Source organism: Pelodiscus sinensis, chromosome 3 (assembly GCF_049634645.1).
Source record: "Pelodiscus sinensis isolate JC-2024 chromosome 3, ASM4963464v1, whole genome shotgun sequence".
NCBI classification, from domain to species: Eukaryota; Metazoa; Chordata; order Testudines; family Trionychidae; genus Pelodiscus; species Pelodiscus sinensis.
This window is the reverse complement of record NC_134713.1, coordinates 137,900,048-137,921,976: the sequence shown is the minus strand read 5'-3', so window position 1 is coordinate 137,921,976 and position 21,929 is coordinate 137,900,048. Positions and strand designations below refer to the sequence as shown.

General features: G+C 42.0%; 1 protein-coding gene across 1 annotated transcript in view; it reads right to left on the bottom strand.

The window, feature by feature from the left end:
• Positions 1-21,929, bottom strand: part of BIRC6 (baculoviral IAP repeat containing 6) — a 343,022-nt gene that overhangs the window by 303,197 nt on the left and 17,896 nt on the right. The window contains exons 3-8 of the mRNA XM_075924970.1: positions 19,264-19,401; positions 14,601-14,794; positions 12,534-12,645; positions 5,415-5,497; positions 3,854-4,076; positions 3,609-3,769 (exon numbers count right to left, since the gene is read on the bottom strand). Coding sequence (XP_075781085.1) covers positions 3,609-3,769; positions 3,854-4,076; positions 5,415-5,497; positions 12,534-12,645; positions 14,601-14,794; positions 19,264-19,401 — 911 coding nt within the window. The remainder of the gene's footprint in view (positions 1-3,608; positions 3,770-3,853; positions 4,077-5,414; positions 5,498-12,533; positions 12,646-14,600; positions 14,795-19,263; positions 19,402-21,929) is intronic.

The following is a 21,929-nucleotide window of genomic DNA, read 5'->3' as shown; positions in this document are numbered from 1 at the left end:
GCTTGCTCAATGTCACAGTCCAAGATATAATTAGAATGTAGGGTTCTTGATACCTAATCTTGTGCAATAACCAACAGATCATATTCCCTTCAGGGTAACAGTCATTTAATGACATTTAGGAAGTGAAGTGTTCACATTACCTCCCATGGGCGTCTGGTATAACAGGCAGGGGAAGGCACAGCCTTCCCAATCTGCCAGCTTGGCCCCACCCATATTCTGTCCCCCAGAAGGCCTACTCTAAGCATTTTGGGGGTGGAGTGTTGCTGCTGCCCCCTTCTCTTTCATGGTGGTGGTGCACACAGCACTGTGGTGGTGGCTTAGCTCTGTGGGGGTCGAGCCTCAGCACAAGAGGTTTGGCTGGGGGTGGAACTAGAAGTTTGCCTCCCCCAGCCCTACCTTCACTGACCACCCACAACTATCCCCCTATTAAGTATTATGCTGTACCGGGTCAAGAGGGCAAGATTGGCAAGTTTTTATCTGAATTCTCTTAAAAAAATCTTTCCCAGTCCTGATGGAGTGGAAAGACTGCAATGCAGGTGAGCCACTACTGCTGAGAGGACTTTCATAAAGACCCTTGGAGATTCCCACAGAGTCATGACACTATGTTGGTAATGTTCTGAGCCTATGACAAAACACAGACTTTTGAGGCAGGAATGAAGAATGACATGGAAGTAGGCATCTTGAAAGTCAAGGGCAATAAGCCAGTCCTCTGGATATAGGAATAGGATGATGGTAGCTCGCAACAGAATACAGGTGTCCTGGCTCCTGAGGTCCAGTATCTGCTTCCAACCACCAGGGAATATTAAGACTCCTGGACTTTCTCTAATGCAGGGGTCTCAACCAGTGTTCTCACTAAGATTTTCCATCCGTAAGTGGAGTGAATTTTGTCTGTGCACCAATACCGAGCTCATGTGCATTTGTTCGGGTGAGTGCCAACCATTGTACCCACAGGTGTTACTGCTCGCGAAAAACTCCCCCCGCGCAGAGACCCCAGCCCACCCCCACCCGGTTGGGACCCCAAGCCCTGCTCCCAGGCAGCACCCTCCTACTTCTTGGGGCGACAGTGAAACTTGTCCCCACAGGGAGCACTGCTCCCAGGGCAGGCGGTGTACAGGACCCACAGAGCTGGCTGTGAGTTTCCACCTGGGGCAGAGTAAGGCTGCTGCCAGTGCCCCGGGTTTTCAAGAAGTGGGGTGCTGAGGGTGGGGCAGCAACATGTGGGGAGCTAGAGTGGGGGGGCAAGCAAGGGGTTGAAAGGAGCAGGAAGCTCAGAGCCAGAGGGCAGTAAGGGATGGGAAGGTGGGGAGAGGGATGCAGGGGGCACCAGTTCCAAGAGCAACTGCACAGCAGCCTGGCTCCAGCTCAGGAAGTTGCCTACTACACGACCTAATCCAGAAGCAGCTGGGCAGCCACCATGTGGTCCTAGGCCCAGCTCCAGCCCTGGGTAAGAGCTGGAGCTGAAGCCCAGGCTGCCATGTGGCTGCTCCTAGTGCACAGCTGTCCCCACTGGACAGCTTGTAACACAGGTCAAGCTTCAAGCAGTAGAAAAGTAACTTACACAATGGCCGGTCTGTGCCTCCCTATTGCCCACACCTGGGAGCACTGCACAGGCACAGACAGACAATGCTGCTTATAATTTGCTGTAGAGAGTACACAAGCACACACACCTTATACCAAGAGGAAAGTCTACTTAAGGAAGCATTTAACTTAAAAAGAAAAACTAGTTTCTGCTTCCATGCAGACTGGCTATTGCTTTCTGGATCAATGGAACTTTAGTAAGAACGTTTAGAAACATGATACATTTCAACGCCCACATCCCAGAAATTTTTGATCAATGACTGCTTTATGGGTATGACACAACAAGAAAGTCTACATTAACTTATGATGTGCAGATATAGTGATAAGATCTCACCGAATACAGAGATGTATTCATTGTCAATATATGAAAGCTTTTTTTTTGGTCAACTGCCATGCTTTGCTTTGCCTGATACCACTTTCGTCTGCATCATGTCATAGCTAACAGACTAAAATGCCTCTGGACAGGGAATGACTTCTCTTTGTAAAATGACTTGCAAACTAGGCATGTTAAATAGTGGTCAGGAAGCTAATCAAGTAGTTGATGGAATTTCCATCAACTACTCGAGTAGTCAGTAAGAGGGCTCACAGTGGCTTTGCTTTTTAAATGTAGTAAGAGCCTTCAGGCTCTTGCTGCACCTCTGTTTGTAAATGTAGTATCTGGGAGCCAGTGCGAGCCAGGACTGCTCAGTTTTGGTTTGCACTGTTTTCCCCCAATGCACCTCTACCACCTCCTCCCCCCCCCCCCCGCGGAGATGATGGTGGGGGGAAGCAATTTTTAAGCTGGCTACCCCCAGCACCGGCCCCTGTTCCTCCCCCTTGCTGCCTCTGATACAGAGGCAGCAACAGGGGGAAGAAATTAGTCAAGGCTTATCGGGTAGTCAACTAGTCGTTTACATTCTTATTGCAAACATATGGTAAGGAAAGGCTTATATCTCTTGGTATTTCCATGAGCTAACACTTGAAAAGCACATACAAACAACAGACCAAGAAACATGGAAAAAACAAGCACCAGCAGCTCTCAAATAATTGTACTTGATCTCAAAGTGTAATTAGAAATTACACTTTCCAAACGTTTTTAAAAACACTTTAAAAATGATTAAGGGTTTGGAATGGGTCCCATATGAAGAGAGATTAAAAAGATTTGGACTTTTCAGCTTAGACAAGAGGAGACTAAGAGGAGATATGATAAAGGTCTATAAAATCATAACTGGTATGAGAAAAGTGAAGAAGAAAAAGTTATTTACTTATTCCTACAACGTAAGAACTAGAGGTCACCAAATGAAATTAACAGGCAGCAGGTTTAAAACAAACAAAAGGAAGGTTTTTTCCCCCCCCCACTCAACACACAGTCAGCCTGTGGAACTCCTTGCCAGAGGATGCAGTGAAGGCTAGAACTTTATCAGGGTTCAAAAAAAGAGCTAGATAGATACATGGAGATAGGTCCATCAATGGCTATTAACCAGGATGGGTAGGAATGGTATCTCTAGCCTCTTTTTCTCTTGAAGTTGGTGACAAAGGAGGGATCATGTGAGGATTACCTGTTATGATCCCTCCCTCTGGGGCATCTGGTATTGGCCAGTCGGCAGACGGGACACTGGGCTAGAAGGACCTTTGATCTGACCCATTATGGCTGTTCTTATTGAACTGTATCTATGGTTGTGAACTCTTGAAACTTAAGTCCTCCACATTATTTCTAGCTTTAGGCATCACAGTATTTGAAACAAACTGATAAAGTATCCCTTCTATCTGCAAAGTAAACACTGCACACATTAAGATAGATGGGGAAAGTAGCTGGAATAAAACAGCAGCTTTAAAAGAAAAGTAATCATTCATGAGATGCGATTACACTGACATTTTTACATCGTGTGCTAGTATGTAAGCATCAGCACTCCACATTCCTCTCTCTCACTAATAAGGAAAAGATAAATCAATGACTTCTACTTTCTAACTAAGTGTGAATAAGTTAAATGGCATTTTAAAATATATTATCCAAGATAGAACATTTTAAAGAGATTTTTAAATTAGCATACCTGTCTCCTTCCAATTTTGGTATATCGGAGCAGCTAGAGGAATCTTCTAGCCATGCTAATGTTGGTCTCCTTGAGTCAACCCCTGAGCTCTGCTCTCCTGATAACACAAGCTGTTGAACAATTGCTGGATCATATGCATTGATCTCAAACTTTAAGTGAACCTAAACAAATAAAAATAGAGAGGTTTATATTGATTTGAATCTTATAAAACAATTACTACTATTGAATTCTTAAATAAGACGTACCTTCATAAGTTTGGAAACATCCCATATGCAGATCTTTCCTCGTTTTGTTGCTGCAGCTAGAAAATGAGGGCAACTTCCTGATCCAAAGCAGGCTATCCTGTCAGTGCCATCTGTGCAAGGAAACTGTGCTGGACTTGTTGCAAGGGTGACTGAGAGAGGTACATTCTGTGTGTGCTCACCTTTTACAAAGGGGCAGTTTGGGGAATGTCTCTCATGTTCAGACCTTTGTGCATTAAAGAAATAAAAAATATCAACAACATGTTCACTTCTCATAACAACAGGTTTGCATCAGAATATCAAGTATCAACTATTAAGATCAATTTTCATGTGTATGAAAAAACTGTACACATAGTGCTTAAGTCATATCGCCATCTGTGAAAGAGTTGAGCCATATAAGAAAAAAATTGTTTTAACAAGACCATAAGAATACTGTTATTGACTGCTACTGACAGACTGTTTCTGATTCTTAGTTTGTGGAGATTTTTTCAATAACCATATTATATGAAATGCTTAAAGGAATTTCATGTATCCAACTGCAGGGGATTTGCGTACACCGTTAAGAGAAATAACCATGCAGGTCTGAACTGTTGGGCTGCCTGCCTGCTTATCTCAAAAAAAGCAATCAAGATGATGCTATAAGAAGAAAAAAATTAACTCAAGGGTACATACAATATCACTTGCAATACCAGATTTCATCTTTATGTAGATTTAGCAAATGAAGTACTATGTTCAAAGTTCTACATTTCTCCCCTCAGAAAGGGACATTGAGAAATTTAGAGGCTTAAATACAAATATAAAAGCTAGTAAGACAATTGTGAAATAGTTCAGAATTAAAATTCTGAATTCAGTGGAGACACTGAAAAGAATCATAATTCTTTGCTAATACCAGAAGAGTAATACCAAAGAAGAGAAAATCATTCAAGTGACAAATAAGGAGTAAAGGGCTAAAATTATGGGGGGAAAAAAAAATCAAGCTAGTAAAAGTGTTATTTAGAGAACATAATTTACAACACATTTTAAAGACAAAGCTATATCAAGCAACTAGAAACAGAAAGAAATGTACTTATACATTCATTTAACAAGTCATTTGAACACAAGTAATCCTTTTATTTAAAGGGAGGAAATATCTAAATTTGTTTCCCATGTCACTCTTTACAACAACCATCTAATCAAGCATCAACAGTTACAACAAACAGAATCCTGAACCCAAGTATTTACAGCTGAAGAGATTTTAGGTAAACCTAGCTTGTCAGGGGTAAGACCATTAAAGTTAAAAAGTATTCCAAACAGAAACAACCACCAAGAGCTGTCAACAAGCGCAGTTTCATTCTTTTCCTATATTATTCGTAGTACACTATAATAATATTTAAAATGGCAGGACAGTTTATGTTTAAAACATTTTTTGGAAATCCACTGCTTCAAAACTTTCTAAATTCAAATGCATAACAAGACCTCAGGAAAGATATGGCTGCCTCAGTGCTCCAACAAAGTGTTTTCATGGAATCTATTTTTGTATGATAGAGAAAGCAAAGTCTGATATTCCACAAACACTTAGACTCACCAAGGTTCATCTGTAGGCTCCCAACATACCAAACACACACTGCAGGTAAAACACATGGCTCTGTCATCTCCAGATGAAGCAGGCTACAAAAGGACAAGAAGGAAGTAGTTTTGCATCAATAATGTCAACATATCAGTTTGAAAAGAAACAAACCAGTTATTTGATTCTTTTCTTATACTGTGTATTTCTAACAGGAAGATTTAAGTATTACATCCATATGCTGCACATTTAGATAGTAAGTAGTAGTATTTTAAATAGAAAAAGCACAACACTATTCTACTACAAAACTTCCTCCGTACAAGTCACTGAGATGAGGTCCATCAGATGTTAGTTCTCACAAGAAAGAAGAGTAATCACTTCAAGTCATTTTTGTTGAAAAATGTTACACAACTGTATTACACAAGACAGCTGATAAGTACTTCTGAGATTGAACATATCTGCAAACTTTTAAATACAAGCTAAAAGACTAAGGAATGATAAAACTATCTGCTTAATCTGGTAGAATGCAAATATTCTATTCCATCTTGCCTCACAAAAGAACTTCAACTCCATACTTCACATTTTCTCCTTTGTTCCACAAGTTATTGAAGTATATCTGGGAAAGATTTAAACGTAACTCCATCTCTCTCATGATACTGAATCTGTTCTTATGGACACTTAGTTGAAAACTGTTAGCAAGCATGGAGGGTCTAACAGTAGATATTTAAAAAAAGAAAGAAAAAAGAATACACTCTTCATTGCCCCTTTTACTATCCTTGAATGATTTTCTCTTCTTTAATATGATCCTTCAAGTGTGCTTTCTTTAGACTCCCTTGCCAAAAAGAATTCCCTTTTAAATGTATTTAACAGGCTTAGAAGTGGCAAAAAATGCTGTTTTCAGTGGATGCAAGCTAGCTTTACAATAAGAGAGGATTACTCACCTTATGCAGTAACAGAGTTCTAGGTGTTTGGGGTGCCACTGCGTGCCTAATCAGAGCTTTTTGGGAGCAGTGCCTTCTGGTAGGCTGTGCACACAGAGCAGATGGCACATGCAGTCCCAGTATTATGTATGTACAGCCAACCATCCCCTTTGTTCTTTTTCTGCCCCAGAAGAGAAATAATTATGGCCAAAGCCAAGGGGAGAGAGGATTGGGAGTAGACAACCATCTCCAAGAACTTCCATTACTGCAGAAGGGGAGTCACCCTCTCTTCTTCGAGCAATGTCCCTTCTTGTGCTCCACCTTAGATATCTATAGAGCAGTACCGTGATTGAGGGCCGGTGCTTCTGCTGTCAGTATCCTGAACAGTGTCCAGATTAGTGTGTCAAAACAAGTACCCTGGGAGAGGTAAGTATCAAGGGCATAATATCTGGCATAGGCGTAGGACCACGTAGCGGATCTGCAGATGTCCATAAGAAATATGTTATCGAGATTGGCCATAGAGGCCACCATGGCCCAAGTAGATGCAATGGAGGGTATTGGATGAAAATGGAGTAGACCAACCGGATGCAGTCCACTATTCATCTAGGCAGAGTCTGGTTGGAAATTGGCTTTCCCAGGGATCTCTCTGTAGCGGATATCAATAGTCTAGGTGCTTTGCCGATTTTCTTCATCCTGTCCAGATGAAAGGCAATCATTCTATGTACATTGAGCATGCGCCACATAGCCTCTTTAGTGTTGGCATGAGGCTTTGGGAAGAAGACAGGTAGGATCACAGGTACATTGCAGTGAAAAGAGGTGGTTACCTTTGGTAAAAACTATGGATGAAGGCAAAAAACCACTTTATCCTTATGGAATACCATGGGGAAGGGGGGAAGCTGCCGTAAGTGCACCAATTTCACTCATCCTCCTGGACATGACAGCCACCAATAAGGCTACCTTCATAGAAAGGTGGAGCATGAAACATGTTGCCATGGGTTCAAATGGCCTACAGGTGAGGGCCCAGAGTACTAAACTGAGGTCCCAGGCTGAAACAAGAGGTTTGACAGGTGGGCAAGTATTCTGCATGCCCTTACGGAAATGCTTGGTTGTTGGATGGGTGAACATATATTTGTTGGCAGTGGGCTGACGAAAAGCCGTTATAGCTGCAAGGTGAACTTTTAATTAACTAAACCAAAGCCCCAAGTGTTTCAGTTCTAAAAGAAATTCCAAAACATCTGAAAGCAGCATCGATGGATTCACACATTTTTGTTCAGAGCAAAGTGAGAATCTGCACCACTTATGCAGATGTGTCCACTTGTGTCAGAAGATGAGGAACAGTGGGAGATGCCATGGCATCTGCCTGGACATCTGTAGCAGTAAGCGTACCAAGCCTGTCTTGGCCAGGCTGAAGCGATAAGAATCACTAAGGCTGCATCTGATCTTATTTTGTTGAGTGGAATTGGAGGGAATGCATAAAGGAGAGATGCATTCCAGGGTATTGTGAACACATTCCCCAGGGAGTGCAAGCCAATGCCCGCATGGGAACAATATTGTAGACACTTCTTGTTGGTGCTGTTTGCAAACAAGTCCACTGTTGGAAACCTCCAGTGACTGAAAAATCTGTTGCAGGATCTTGGGTCCATTTTCCATTAGTGTTTGGAGTTGAAATTCCTGCTGAGTTTGTCTGTCGTAAGACTGTTTTTGCCAGAAGTTAAGAGGCTTGTATGCAAATGTTGTGCATAATGCACCATGTACACAGGCGGACCGCCTCCCTGCACAGGTGGTGGGACCTGGCAGCCCTCTGCTTCCTGATGTAGTACATTGTTGCTTGATTGTCTGTAAAAGTCTGCACCATGTTGCTGCATATGAGGTGAAGGAATTGTTGGCATGCATTGAATACCGCTCTGAGTTCTAGCTTGTGTGTGTGCAGGGTGCACCCCTGAGGAGAATAATGTCCCTGAGTTCTGAGAAGATCTGAGTGCACCCCCTACCTGAGGAGAGAGGCATCCGTCGTGATGGTCACAGTTGGGGAATGTTTGTGAAAAGGTACCCCAACATACATGTTTTTTGGGCCTGCCCACCCAGTCCAGTGATCACTTGATTCTGTTCGGGATTAATACTCATGTGTTGATACTGTTGTAACATGGTCTGTATACAGTCCTTAACTGCTGCTGCATGGGTCTCATGAGTGGTGCTCCAGGCCAGACTACATGTGGTCACTGTCATATGTCCTAGCAACTGAAGGCAGGCCCTTGCTAGAACTTGTGGGCTGGCTTATGCCAGTGTAATAAATAAGGTCCTTTATAGTCTGGAATCTTTGTTGTGGGAGGGAAGTTATAGCCTCCACACAATCGAGGTGAACCCCGATCAACTCCATTCTCTGAGCTGGCTGTAGTTTGCACTTGAATAGATTTATCTGTAGCTCAAGGGTCCGGAATAGAGTCCTGTTTAAGGAGACTGTATTGTGGGCTTCCTGACTTGTGCTAGCTCTTACCAAGCAATTGTCGAGGTAAGGGAATATAGACACCCCTTGTCTGCGGAGGTGCATGGCTACCACCGCAAGCACCTTTGAAAAGGCTCTCAGAGCTGTGGAGAGCCTGAATGGCAACACTGTTTACTGGAAGTGGGAGTCGCCCACTGCAAATCTTAAATATTCCAATATGCTAGATGAATGGATACATGAAAGATGCGTCCTGGAGGTCGAGTCCAATAACCAGACCCCTTTAAGGCAAGGATTATGGTGGGTAGGGTGACCACCTTGAACCATTGAGGTAGTATATGGCAGTTGAGCCATCTGAGATCAAGACTCTGCCTCCTTCCCCCAGTGACTATTGTGAGGAAGTAATGGGAGTGGAATCCTTCACCCCTGTAGTGATTAGGTACAAGTTATATAGCCCTTAGGTGTAGTAAATGGTCAATCTCTTGGAATAGAAAGCTCTGGTGAGATGGGTCCCTATAGAGGGATGGGAAAGGTGGGTAGGTGAAGGGGGCAGAAGAAAAGGGGATACAGCATCTGCCTTTTATAATGCTGAGTATCTACTTGTCAGTCCTGATAGAAGACTATTGATAGTAGAAGGCAAATGGCCAGGTACTAGATGCTGGTGAAATAACTGATGGGGCTGAAGGTGCCACCTTAAATGAAAAGATCTTGATCTGACTCTTGACCTGATCTTCAACATGTTTGCCTCAAAGTTGAGGGCTGATCAGAGCTCTGTCTCTGTCTGGTTGGACACTGCCACCTCCTTTTGAGTAAAAGGCGAAGGCCTGTAACGTGTAAAATATCTTTCCTGTTTGCGTTTTGGTGCAGAGACTTGGATTCCAAGCATCTTTAATGTGGCCTATGAATCCTTGAGGGAGTGGAGGGACGTGTTAGTGGTGTCTGCTAACAGTTTGGAGCCCTAGAAAGGAAGGTCTGTGACTATGGCCTGCACCTGACAGGGAAAACTGGAGAGATGAAGCCATGATGACCTCCTAATCATGGCAGCCATCGCAATGGACCTGGATGAGGTATCAGAGGTATATAAGGCAGCCTGCCAGGCTGTGCGATAAATCAGGGTGCCCTCATTTATTGTGGCCCTAAACTGTTCCTTTTTGTCATCTGGGGAAGCTTATAATAAAGTGTGATAGTTGCTTGAAAATATGATGCGCATATTTCGTGAGACTACCATGTAATTAGATATGCACAGCTGTAAAGATACGGAGGAGTATGCCTTCCTGCCCATAAGGTCTAGATGCTTCCACTCCTTGTCATAAGGTGTGGTTCTGGCTGCACTCTGTCTTCCCCTCTGGCTAACTGCATCCACAATTAAAGAATTAGGGGGCGAGTGGGAAAACAGGAAATGAGCTCCCTGAGGTGCCACACAGAATTTAGAGTCAGATCTTTTGCAGACCAGTAGTAGGACTGGATGGTATCTGCCAGATCACCTTAGCAGGGTCCATAAGCACTGGGTCCACTGGTAGGGCAGCATGTAATATGCTGAGTAGTTTATGGTGAATTTTGGGGAGGCTCACTAGGGAGACTTCCAGGATGTTGGCTACCCTCTTGTATAGCTCCTGGAATGATCAAAATTCATGTCCCGCTGTGGGAGGAGGGGGTATCAAAGTATCATCAGGGGAGGATAATGAGATGTGTGTTGGAGGGTGAGAAGAAACAGAGGAGTCCTCAATACTTAAGGCTGGATCATCTTCTTCCTGGTAAGATGACCTGTCCAGGGAGGGCAGAAAAGTGGTCCTTGATGGAGTTGGCTAAGCCTGCAACTATTGTAGCTCCTGGGCTCAGTATGGTGTCCAGGGGTTGCAGTAGGGCCAGCTGGCTGACAGTGGCATGAGAGGAGGCAGCCACTGAGGTGGCTGCCACTGCAGTGGTGGCTATTTCTGCTGCTGTGAGTGCTTTGAAGAGGAGTGCATTGGGGAGTGGGTACCAACCAACGGCTTGTCATCCTCATCACCTGAGAGCTAACCCTGCAAGAGTGGAAAACACTAACCAGCCTGTCATGAATAGGAATTGAAAGGGAGAGTTAGCTTAACCCTTTCCTCGCTCTCCAGGTAAGTCAAACTTTGGAGATGCATGTGAGGGAGGACACATTCAGCCAATAAAAAATGCAGAGAAGGCATTTCAAATGGAAGAAGGTTCCCTCCCCCCCGCTTTGTTTTGGAGTCAGCAGCAGTTTTTCCCCAGGTATGGAGCAGGAGTAAAAGATCTGTTGAAAGGCTCTCTTTCTTGACAGATCCCCCTCTAGACTGCTGCTTTTTGTGGACAAAGTGCTGAGTCAGCAAAACACAGCGGCCATTTTTATGCAAATTAGGCAAGAGATATTTAAATCCCTGCCTCATTTGCAATGTCGATCTGCCTAATCTGCATCCCTTTGGCGACAGAGAGATCCAGTCTAGACATACCCTTGATGGTGGAATTGATCAGTCTTTTCCCCCACCTCTTTCCCCCACCCAATCTCAGGGAAATTGAGACTGGGCAAGTTTGTCTCAGTCAGAGAGAGAGGTTCTTACAGAGTTTATTCTGCTATCCATCCCCCATCATTTACATTCCATGTTCCAGGTTGGGGAACTGAGCCATGATACTGCCCGATATGGGTGTACTATCGGTGCCAAACAACAGGGTCATGGGCACCAAAGTTACCCGGAGCTCCTCTGAAGTAGTAAAAGACTGCAGGATTGCCAATGTGGACGGCAGCCTAGAGGGTGGCTCAACCTCAATCTGTGATGCTATATGTGAAGCTGTTGATGCTGCATGTTTGTGCCTCTTCGGTGCCAGAGGTGGCATAGTTGCATAGTTCTGAGTAAGGCTTGGATTTCTCATCTGCGGTGCCTAAGCAGATGTTGATCTGGCCTTGGCCTTCATCAGCACCGAGATGGGTTCAGACAGTGCCAGTGGTGCCAATTTACACTTTGGCTTCTCTGGAGCCTTGGGGCCCATCTTCATGAGGTCCTTAGACCCTCAGGAGCCTTTGATGCCTGATAGTCCCAGTACCACCTTGTCTGGTGCCCTGGCTGAGGAAATGCAGGGTTGTCTTGGATACTTTTTGAAGAGGAGTCACCCTTACTTGAAGAATGAGATCTCTTCCTGGGTTGTTCTGAGGAAGAGTCTCTGGTGCCGGAGCCACCTTCTTCGACACGACTGGGGAGAAGGCTGCTGAGGTCAAGTCAAGTGCTCCAGATCCGACGCTGGCCTCACCATGTTTTCAAGGAAAGGGAGTTGAATCTGGTGCTCCTTTGCCTTGAGCGTGCAGGCTGTTAGCTGCTTTCAGTGTTGGCACTGCGTGGTGCTGTGTGCCTGCTCCAGGGACCGGAAACACTGCAAATGCCCGTCAAATGTAAGAATTGAGAGCCTGCAAATGTTCGTGATCAATAGAGTTTGAGTAATTATTTTTTGCCAGAAATAGATTAAAAAAAAAGAAGAGCATTACATATATGGGAACTCAGATCATTAACCACCACCGACCACAGTCAAAAAACAGCTGACCTTGGAATAATTCTGGAACACCCTCAATGCATGCAAAGAGCACGAGACCTCTTAAAAAGCGCTTAGTTACTTCAGAATTCTTGAATTAGAGAGTCTGCCTAATCTTATAATAGGAACAGATACAAGCACAGGAATTCATTGAGAAGTTAAACTTCAGGCAACATTCATATCCTTTCCTCTGTATCGCTTTTTAGTGTAAAATATGGCATTACTGTATTTATATCCAAAATAAATATCATCTACCTGATGATAGAAACCAGCTTGAGCCATGGGATCTGGCTGCGCCCACCTATACCCTACATGAGGCCACGAGGTGAATGTCTCTCGTCTGTTAGCCTCGCTGTACATCAATGACCTATAAAGAGACATTTTGTGTTAGCCAAAGTGCCATTTAGAATCAGGACAATATTTAATGACTACCGCTTACAAAAAGAAGAAAGCAAATGCCATCAAGATAAAATTGAAATCAGTACAAAAATGGCTAATTTAGCTTATCAGGAAAACTGTGGGAAAGGATGATTTAGCAGCACCTGGACTTCAGAACATTTCTTTACACAAGTTAAATATGAGACAATATATACAAGAACAATTTCAAATGCAGGAATAAAGCTTGAATGTACAGTAATCTTCAGCCAGATGGGAAAGAATAAGCATTACGCACTATCAAAAATATCTTCCCTGTCTGATACTCAAAACCTAACCCCTAGAAATGAGGCCTACAACTATCTGAAAGTCCCAATCAATTATCTTAAAGGATTGAGAACTGCACAATACAATATTACTAACCTTTCTGGACTACTCACTGAGTGACCCAACATCATCCCATAGTGCATCATATCCTTGATACCTTTGCTGGTGAAGAGAACTTCCCTATGGTAGAAGGTGGTACTGTTGAATAGAGAACTGTCTCCACCTTCTCTCTCAGCACTCCTAAACAGTTTTAGTATTGACGCTCCTCCCTCCCCCATTAAATGCGGTCCTGCATAAATCAGTAACTATGACTAAGTCTAAACTTATAGCAGCATGTAAAGTTGAGGCACTGCATGTGTAGCTCCACCTCAGTGAAAGCTTCTGGCAATTCCTCACTGCCAGAGCTTTTCATTGCTTTGGCAGCTCCCCACTGCCTCTCCCCTGATAGAGTCTGTTCCGCTGTCAGAGCAATAGAGAAAGTCTTCAGCAGAGGGAAGCTATACTACTAAAAACAGCAGTGTAGATGGAGGCACTGCTTGAGCATGTAGTGAGCCTATGTAAGGAGTATATACTGGAAGTTCAGGCATGTACAGCACTCTCCTCACCCAAGCAGTACCTCGCAGTCCACATTATTATTTATACCCAGGCTCAATGGGTGTGCCATGCCTGTACTCTAAACACAACCATAAACATACCATTAATTTAACATGTCTGAATGAGGGAATTATCAAACTGGAAATTCTAGGTAGTTTTATTCTCCATCTCCATGATCAGTCCAATAAATTTTTTTATTACTAAGTAAAGACACTGTAGATAGCCTTTTATTTGTGAAACTGAAGTATAAAAATAGTGTTGCAGTATTGTTGAGCACAAGAATTAAATTTGGTGGTCTATACTAGGCATAGGAGTAAATGTATGTGCTATAATGTCTACCACAACAGACCTAAAATATTCTCATATCACTCAGACAGCCACTACATCAATTTGTGGTCATATTATCTCAAGTTGTGAACTTGGGAGATGCAATAATATAAGTAGGGTCAGAATAAGCAAACCTCTGCAGAGAAGACTAAAGAAAAATATAGGTGCTTCAGGAAGTGATCTTGACACCTTACTTCAAATAAATATCAATAAAGCAGCAAGCGTAAAATCAATAAAACTACAGCAACCTGACTGGCAAGCAAGCATCATTTATCATCTTAACTGTAATAAGACACTGCTAGAATCACAAAAAAAAAAAAACAATCGATCGATTGATCAATCAATAGCCAGCAATTTCCATTGCTCCTGAAACGGAAGCAACTGGGAAAAGTTTGAATGGAAGCATTTTATATTCTGCACACATTTTAAGAAGTAGGGAAATTCAACCAAGGCAGTAACAACCAAGAGTGATAATTCTGCAGAGACAGTATCTTTAGAGCAGCTGTACTTTTATTTAACACCACATTTAAAAAACAAACAAACATTTACACATTAACCAGTTTCCCCGTTCTCCCCTCCCCCCCCGCCCCAGATGGACTAAATCCAATTTCTTCTTATTGTGAATTATTGTGATTTCTTCAATCTACTTTGATCTATATATAAGATATTGACCATAAAGGATTTTTGTTTTTAATATACCTGTCCACAGATCGACCAGGTCCGACGCCAAGTTCTGGTCGCGCACTGGGTAAGAGGTAAGATAACCTATCCATCACAGAGGAGGCTACAGGTAAGGCAGCAACATTTTGATTTATCTTCTTAAGTTCATTTACAATGGCACTGGCGACAGACTTCAATACATGATGAGGAAGATGAAACGAAACTGTTGCCCACTGAATTAAAGAAAGTTATTATAAGCAATTACAATACAAATATTTCACCTGGAAATCAAACAAGCATCAAGAAATATTAATGCCCATAGTTTCGAGTTAAATAAGTGTGCCATTCAAGCTAGAATCTGAATGCTAATACAACAGAAAGACTCAAAAATATTTGTTCATTTTTTTTTACAACTACAGATCATGAAAAATGAGTACATGTATTATATTTAATAATCTCATTTTATAATACCACTCAGTACTGCACATAACAGCCAAACTCAGCACTGTGAGCTCCAAAAATTCTTCACTTAAGATTTTTTAGCCAACTAATTAAAATAGTTGATACCTAATAAACACAACTATGACACAGATGGTTATCACAGAGGGTTGGTGGGATAATACACACAACTGGAATATTGGTATAGAAGAGTACAGATTGCTGAGGAAGGATAGGTAAGGAAAAGAGAGAGGAGGTGTTACCTTGTATATTAAAAACGTATAAACTTGGACTGAAGTGCAGATGGACATAGAAGACAGACTTCTTGAGAGTCTCTGTGTTAAGTTAAAAGGGGTGTAAAAAACAAAAACAAAAACAAAAAAAACCCACCCACCACCAAGGGTGATGTCATGCTAGAGCTCTACTGCTTGGGTAGGTAGTCTGTAGAAGAGATGAATGAGGCTTTTTTTAAATGACTAACAAAATCATCCAAAGCACAGCATTTGGTGATGATGGGGGACTTCAACTATCCAGACATATGCTGGGAAACTAACAAAGCAGGGCACAGATTACCCAATAAATACTTGGACTGCACTGGAGACTTATTTTTATTTCCAAAGGTTGAGAAAGCAACCGGAGAAAGGGGAGGGGGAGAGCTGTTCTAGATTTGATATTAACTAATAGGAAGAAACTGGTAGAAAATTTGAAAGTGGAAGGCAGCTTGGGTAAAAGTGATCATGAAATCAGAGGTCACAATTCTAAGTAATAGTAGATGGGAGAACAGCAAAATAGAGACAATGGCTTTCAGGAATGCAAATTTCAGTAAACTCAGAGAGCTCGCAGATAAGGTCCCATGGGAAGTAAGACTAACAGGAGAAACAACTGAAGAGAGTTGGCAGATTTTCAAATGAGACATTATTAAGCGCCCAAAAGCAAACTATTCCACTGTGTAGGAAAGATAAAGTATGGCAAAAGACCACCATGGCTTAACCAGGAGATCATGTAAGATCTAAAAATCAAAAAGGAGTCATATAAAGAGTGGAAACTAGGTCAAATTACAAAGGATGAAAATAAGAAAATACCACAGGTATGCAAGGGCAAGATTAGAAAGACAAAGGCACAAAACAAGCTCAATCTAGCTAGAGACATAAAAGGCTAACAAAATGACATTCTACAAATATATTAGAAGCAAGACGACCACCAAAAACAGGATAGGCCAATTGCTCAGTGAAGAGCGAGAAACAATAACAATAACAGGAAACTTGAAAATGGCAAAGATACTTAATGACTTCTTCATTTCAGTTTTTGTCAAAAAGATGGACAGTGAAAAGCTGCCTAACATAGTGAATGCCAAAGGAAATAGGAGTTAAAATAAAACAAAACAAGTTTAAAAATCACTTAGAAAAGTTAGATGCCTGCAAGTCACTAGGGCCTGATGAAATGTATCCTAGACTACTCAAGAAGCTGACAGAGGTCTTTAGCTATCATCTTTGATAAGTCATGAGTGTTGAGAGAGATTCCAGAAGACTGGAAAAGGGCAAATATAGTGCCCATTTATAAAAAGGAAAGAAGAACAAGCCAGGGAACTACAGATCAGTCAGTTTAAGTTCTATGTCAGGGAAGATAATGAAGCAAGCAATTAATGAATTTGGATGCATAACTGACTGCATAACCCTTCTCAGAGAGTAGTTATTAATGGTTCAGTCATGCTGGAAAGTAATAACAAGTGGAGTTCTGCAGGGATACATTCTGAGACCGGTTCTGTTCAGTATCTTCATCAATGATTTAGATATTGGCATATAGAGTACACTCATGAAGAAAAAAAAGCCACACACGATTCTAGAATACATTAACAGGAGCATTTGAGCAAGATACAAGAAGTGATTTTTCTGCTCCACACTGTGCTGATTATGGCTCAATTGGAGTATTGTGTCCAGTTCTGGGCACCACATTTCAAGAAAGATGTGGAGAAACTGGAGAAGGTCCAGAGAAAAGCAAAAAAAAAATTACTAAAGGTCAAGAAAACATGACCTATGAGGGAAGACTAAAAGAACTGGATTTGTTTAGCTTAGGAAAGAAGACTGAGATGGGACATGATAGCAATTTTCAAGTATCTAAAAGGATGCTACAAGGAGGAGGAGGGAAAATTGGTTCTCCTTGCCCTCTGATAATAGGACAAGAAGCAGTGGGCTTAAACTGCAGCAAGGGAGGTTTAGGTTGGACATTAGGAAAAAGTTCCTGTCAGGGTAATTTAACACTGGACTAAGTCGCTTAGGGAAGTTGTGGAATCTCCATCACTGTAGATATTTAACAGCAGATTGGATAGACTTCTATCAGGGATGATATAGACCTTGCTTGGTAGATCATAAAGGAAGGGGACTGGACTCAATAACCTCTAGAGGCCTCTTCCAGTTGTAGTATTCTATACCTTGAAACTTAAACTTTTATATATCCCAACATGTCTTAGTTTTTAAGCTTCAAATCTGCATACATTTAGCTCTCAATGAGAAGGGCCTTTTATAATCAGAAGAAATTTATTTTACAATTAAGAGCAATTGAAATCCTACAGTTGCTCTATAGACTTTTAGTGGGGATTTTTAAACAAACACTTGTTCAGAGGGTAAGCTTTATGCCTATTCAAAAAATAGTTTAACAATAGAGATCTGATATTTTAAAGATAAACGTTTGTAAACACATTTAAAGAGGAGATCCTCCTTTATTCTTCAGCATTTGATACAATATTCCATTTTGCAGAGAACTAGAAAGGTAGTTAAGAGGAATAAATCTCTGCCCACTTGTAATTGGAAATGTATATGCCTGTGCTAAAGTAACTACAAAACAACATAGTTTCCATTATAATATAGAATTTCAGCAGAAGTAACTGACACACTGAGGTTCCATTAATTCAAAGATTACTCAAAATGCATCAAATTTTAGGAGAGTACCAAGGTTCCTTCAGACACATCACTTGTAAATGCACTCCTGTTACTTTTCCTAGTTGCATTGTGCTTCACTGTACTTAATTTGTATTTGACTGCTAACTAAATTAGTAACCCATCAAGGTTTTTTTTAACCACATTACTCCCCCCCCCCCCCCCAATTAATTTATCATCTCTCACTACATTACTAATGTATTTCCTGTGAGGAAAAAGGGTATACAAACTACTAGTGTGGATCTTTTGAGTAATGCTGATAGCCAATGTGGCTGCTCAACCACAAAAGTCTAAGGACAGGTATGCACTGGTAGAGAAAACCAATGCATTTGATTTAGCAGGTCTTTACTAGCAGGTTTGATTTAGCAGGTCTTTACTGGTTAACCAGTGCCCAACCAGAGCAGCCCATGATACAATGCAGCCGCATCGGGCAGACAGCCAAGCCCCGCAGTTAACTGTGTAACCAACAGTATTTTCATCAGTTACATGATTAATATTTTTAGACTTTTTTTTTTTTTTTACATTCCCACAGTGTATCAATGCGACAGAGTATTTCATACTGAAGCAATAGTCCCACCAGTCAATGCCTGAGAATAGCACATTAAAAGCCACAAATCCCTGGGATTAGGAGGTAAACATGCTGCTACAGACCAGCCACTTTTTAAAACCGTTTGGACAAAAGTGTTTAAGTTACATTTAAAAAGAAGAGTTGCATCACTTTACCAATTCTGTTATCAGTATGTTCTATATTTTGACTGTAAATGATAGGGTCTTTCTTACTGCTTTTAAAGAACCTATTATAGGTTGATATAAAAAGTTAGGCAAATATTTTGTAGTTTGTTAACTGCTTCCATGGGGAGGGAAGGGGGGAGAAATGAAGAGGGTTTTAGGAATTAGACGGATTTTTTTCTTGTAGGCCAAATACTACGGCACTGTAGACAAGGAAGTTGATAACTCCAATTCATGTCTCTGAGGAACAGAAAAAATGAATGGTGTACTTGTGAGAAAAGGTAAGCCATTTTTTGAAGACTAGTGAAGCAGCTCAGACCAAATGTACTATGTGGACAGAATTAAGATATGATAAACTGTCCAAGGTTACATTTAACTGCTGGAAATACTTTCTAGACACAGTAGAAAAAAAATTGTAAGTATTTAACTGCGTTATGCACCATGAGTTTCAACACGGGCAAATTAAAGTTACCAAGAATTCTTGAACTTCAATTCATGAAACAATTAAAAAGTGAACTACCAAGCCTTTAAACATACAATAGAAATGGTGTGTATGTTTTTTATTTTTAATAAGTATTCGAAATTTGAGACACTATCTTTACCTTTGCAACTTTATGGTTTGCTGCTGTTTCATGTGAGGTATTTTTTAAGCCATCTTTCAGTTGTGTGATAAACAAATCATATCCCTCTGTGCTGGAGACATCTATCTTCTCTAGGCAAGCGCATAATAGTTGCTGAGCCTAAAAACATGTGGAAAGAAACACTATTAGTGTCTAGACACAGAAACTGAAATGAAGAACTGTCCTGGAAAATCTAACACTTGATGAATTCAGCAGATAGATCAACTTCAGCAAAGTTCTTTTTAAAAAGCTTCACGTAGAGATGCAGAAGGCAGCAGCCAAGAGCAGGAAACTGCATGCTTTTGTAGCCATCGACACTTCTGCCTTTGAGATGGGTGTCAAATTGAACTGGTCATTTGTGCACCAGACCAATTTGTGCTAAGAGAAGGGTAAATTAGTAACAAAATCAATGGGATTCTGAGAACAGACAAAGAGTACTTGGCAATATGAAGCACAAAATGATATGCTACAAAGAATGCTTATGATTAACATTGCAATACCACCAATAAATGTTCTCACCATTGTTACCTGCCAACATGCAACTAGGTTTCAAGCTATCATACGCAGGCAATGTACTTTACTTGCAAAGCACACTGCACAGCTCCTACACCAGGGGTGGGCATTTGACTGGGGGCCACTTCAGAAATTTTTGAAGTGGCCCCAGGCCTCCCCAGAAGGGGTGGGGCCAGGATACTTCCGTGCTTCCCCACCCACAGACCCTGATGAGTCTGGGAATGAGAGCGCATGCAAAGTCTTTGCCCCCCAGAGAAAACCACCAGCTGTTCTGAACAGCTGGCAGTTCCCTGTAGGAATCCACACCCCTGGTGGAGGAAGAAGATTTTGTGCTCTCCCCTGCTGCCCTCAGGTCAATCAGGGCCTGGGAAGGGGCAGCAAATGTAGTCTCATGCTCCCTGCTCCTGCTCTGCAAGGGAGCACTGCACTTAAAAGTCAACCACCAGATGAGCAGAAGCTGGTGGTTGACTTTAAGCGCAGAGCCCCTTGCAGGGTGGGAGAAGACTTCATGCATGCCTTCTGCCCCAAGCTCTGATCAGGCTGGGAGCTGGGGGAGCACGACATCTCCTCCCACGCTACTCCTGTCCTGCAAGGAGCACCATGCCCCTTGCAGGGCGGGAGGAGACAGCACGTGCTTTCCCCACTGTCCCCAGGCCAATCAGGGCTTGGGGGTGGGAGGAGCACACAAAATCTCCTCCAGCCCTGCCAGGAGCGCAGTGCTTCTAACCTCGTACTCCTTGCAAGGCAGTGGCAGAGCAAAAGGAGACTTTACACTCTTCCTCCCACCCCCAGGCCTTGATTGGTCTGGGGGCAGGGCGAGTGCCAGAGCATCCACAGGCTGAATCAACTCACTTCTCAGGTCAGATTCAGCCTGTGGAAGCCCTTTTGCCCACCCCTGTTCGACAGCATGCTAAAAGGTCATGTTTCAAGGAAGCTGTTTTGTCAGATCTTTCATAGTTTGGAATTGTGAAAAATAAAAATACTTTCTAACTTTGAGATGGCTTGCTTGCAGGCCAGTGGGTAGCTGAAGATGATTATTTAAAACAAGTACTTGTTCCCAATGGCACACATCATGCCACTTACCTGGGCTGATTCCTCGGTTGCTGCCTACAATTATGTACGTACATTCTTTTCACTCCCTAAGATACAGTAAACAATGGAAGCAAACCAGTATGAGTCTCCCAAGCTAAATCTGGTCTTCAGAGGAAGAACAAAGTAAAATTCTCATGGCTCCTCAAACTAACTATTTCAAAAAAAGGGAAACTAATCAGTACTGTGTGTGCAATGAGTTAAAAAATACTATTTGGGATAAAGAAAAGAGCAGAAAATATCACAATGTTGTTACTAGGTATGTAAAATCCCAGTTAATTGGTTAACCGGTAAATCAAGTGTTTAGCCGATTAACCATAGCAGAGGAGGAGGCCTGGCCAAGCCAAAGCTGGCCCCCACCAAGTTGGTCCAGAGAGGAGCAACCCACAGCCAGTTAACTGATTATGCAGATAAGCATGTCAGTAAGGGTCATGCTTACCCATTAACCACTTAACCTTTTATAACCCAAGTTGTCACGTGCTAATGAATCGCATGCGGCCTATTTGAGATGGGTACAAGATACAGAATCTTATTTGTAAACATATCATGCCTAAAGTTACAAAATGTAGTATGCAAGCCCAGAGAAAGCCTTGAACTATAAGGGAATACGAGGCCAGGCATGGTTGAAGGGACTCTTTGAACTGAATGAGCACGTACTTCAGAACATCTGGTTAAGATTTCCTGTAGCTCTCTGGGCATGTAGTTATCACCTTTAATTATAAATGGTAACTATTCCAGACTGTTCTTGAACTGAAATAGCATTCCCTGATTTTTTCTTGGCAGTAAGGCCCCTGAAGCTGTTCCTGCTAATCTCGAATTCATTCCCAAGCAATAGTCTTTAAAGAGAAGAATCACTATTCAGACCTTAGAACATGGTCCACCGCCCACTATTTTAGGTATAGAGAACTTGTTGCTCAAACTGCTATGGCCATGGAACTAAGTACTGTTTGTATCACATCATAGGTGACACAGCAAACTACGAATGTTAAATTTAGATTAATTGGCTACTTGAATAGTCGATGCAATTTGCATTGACTATTCGATTA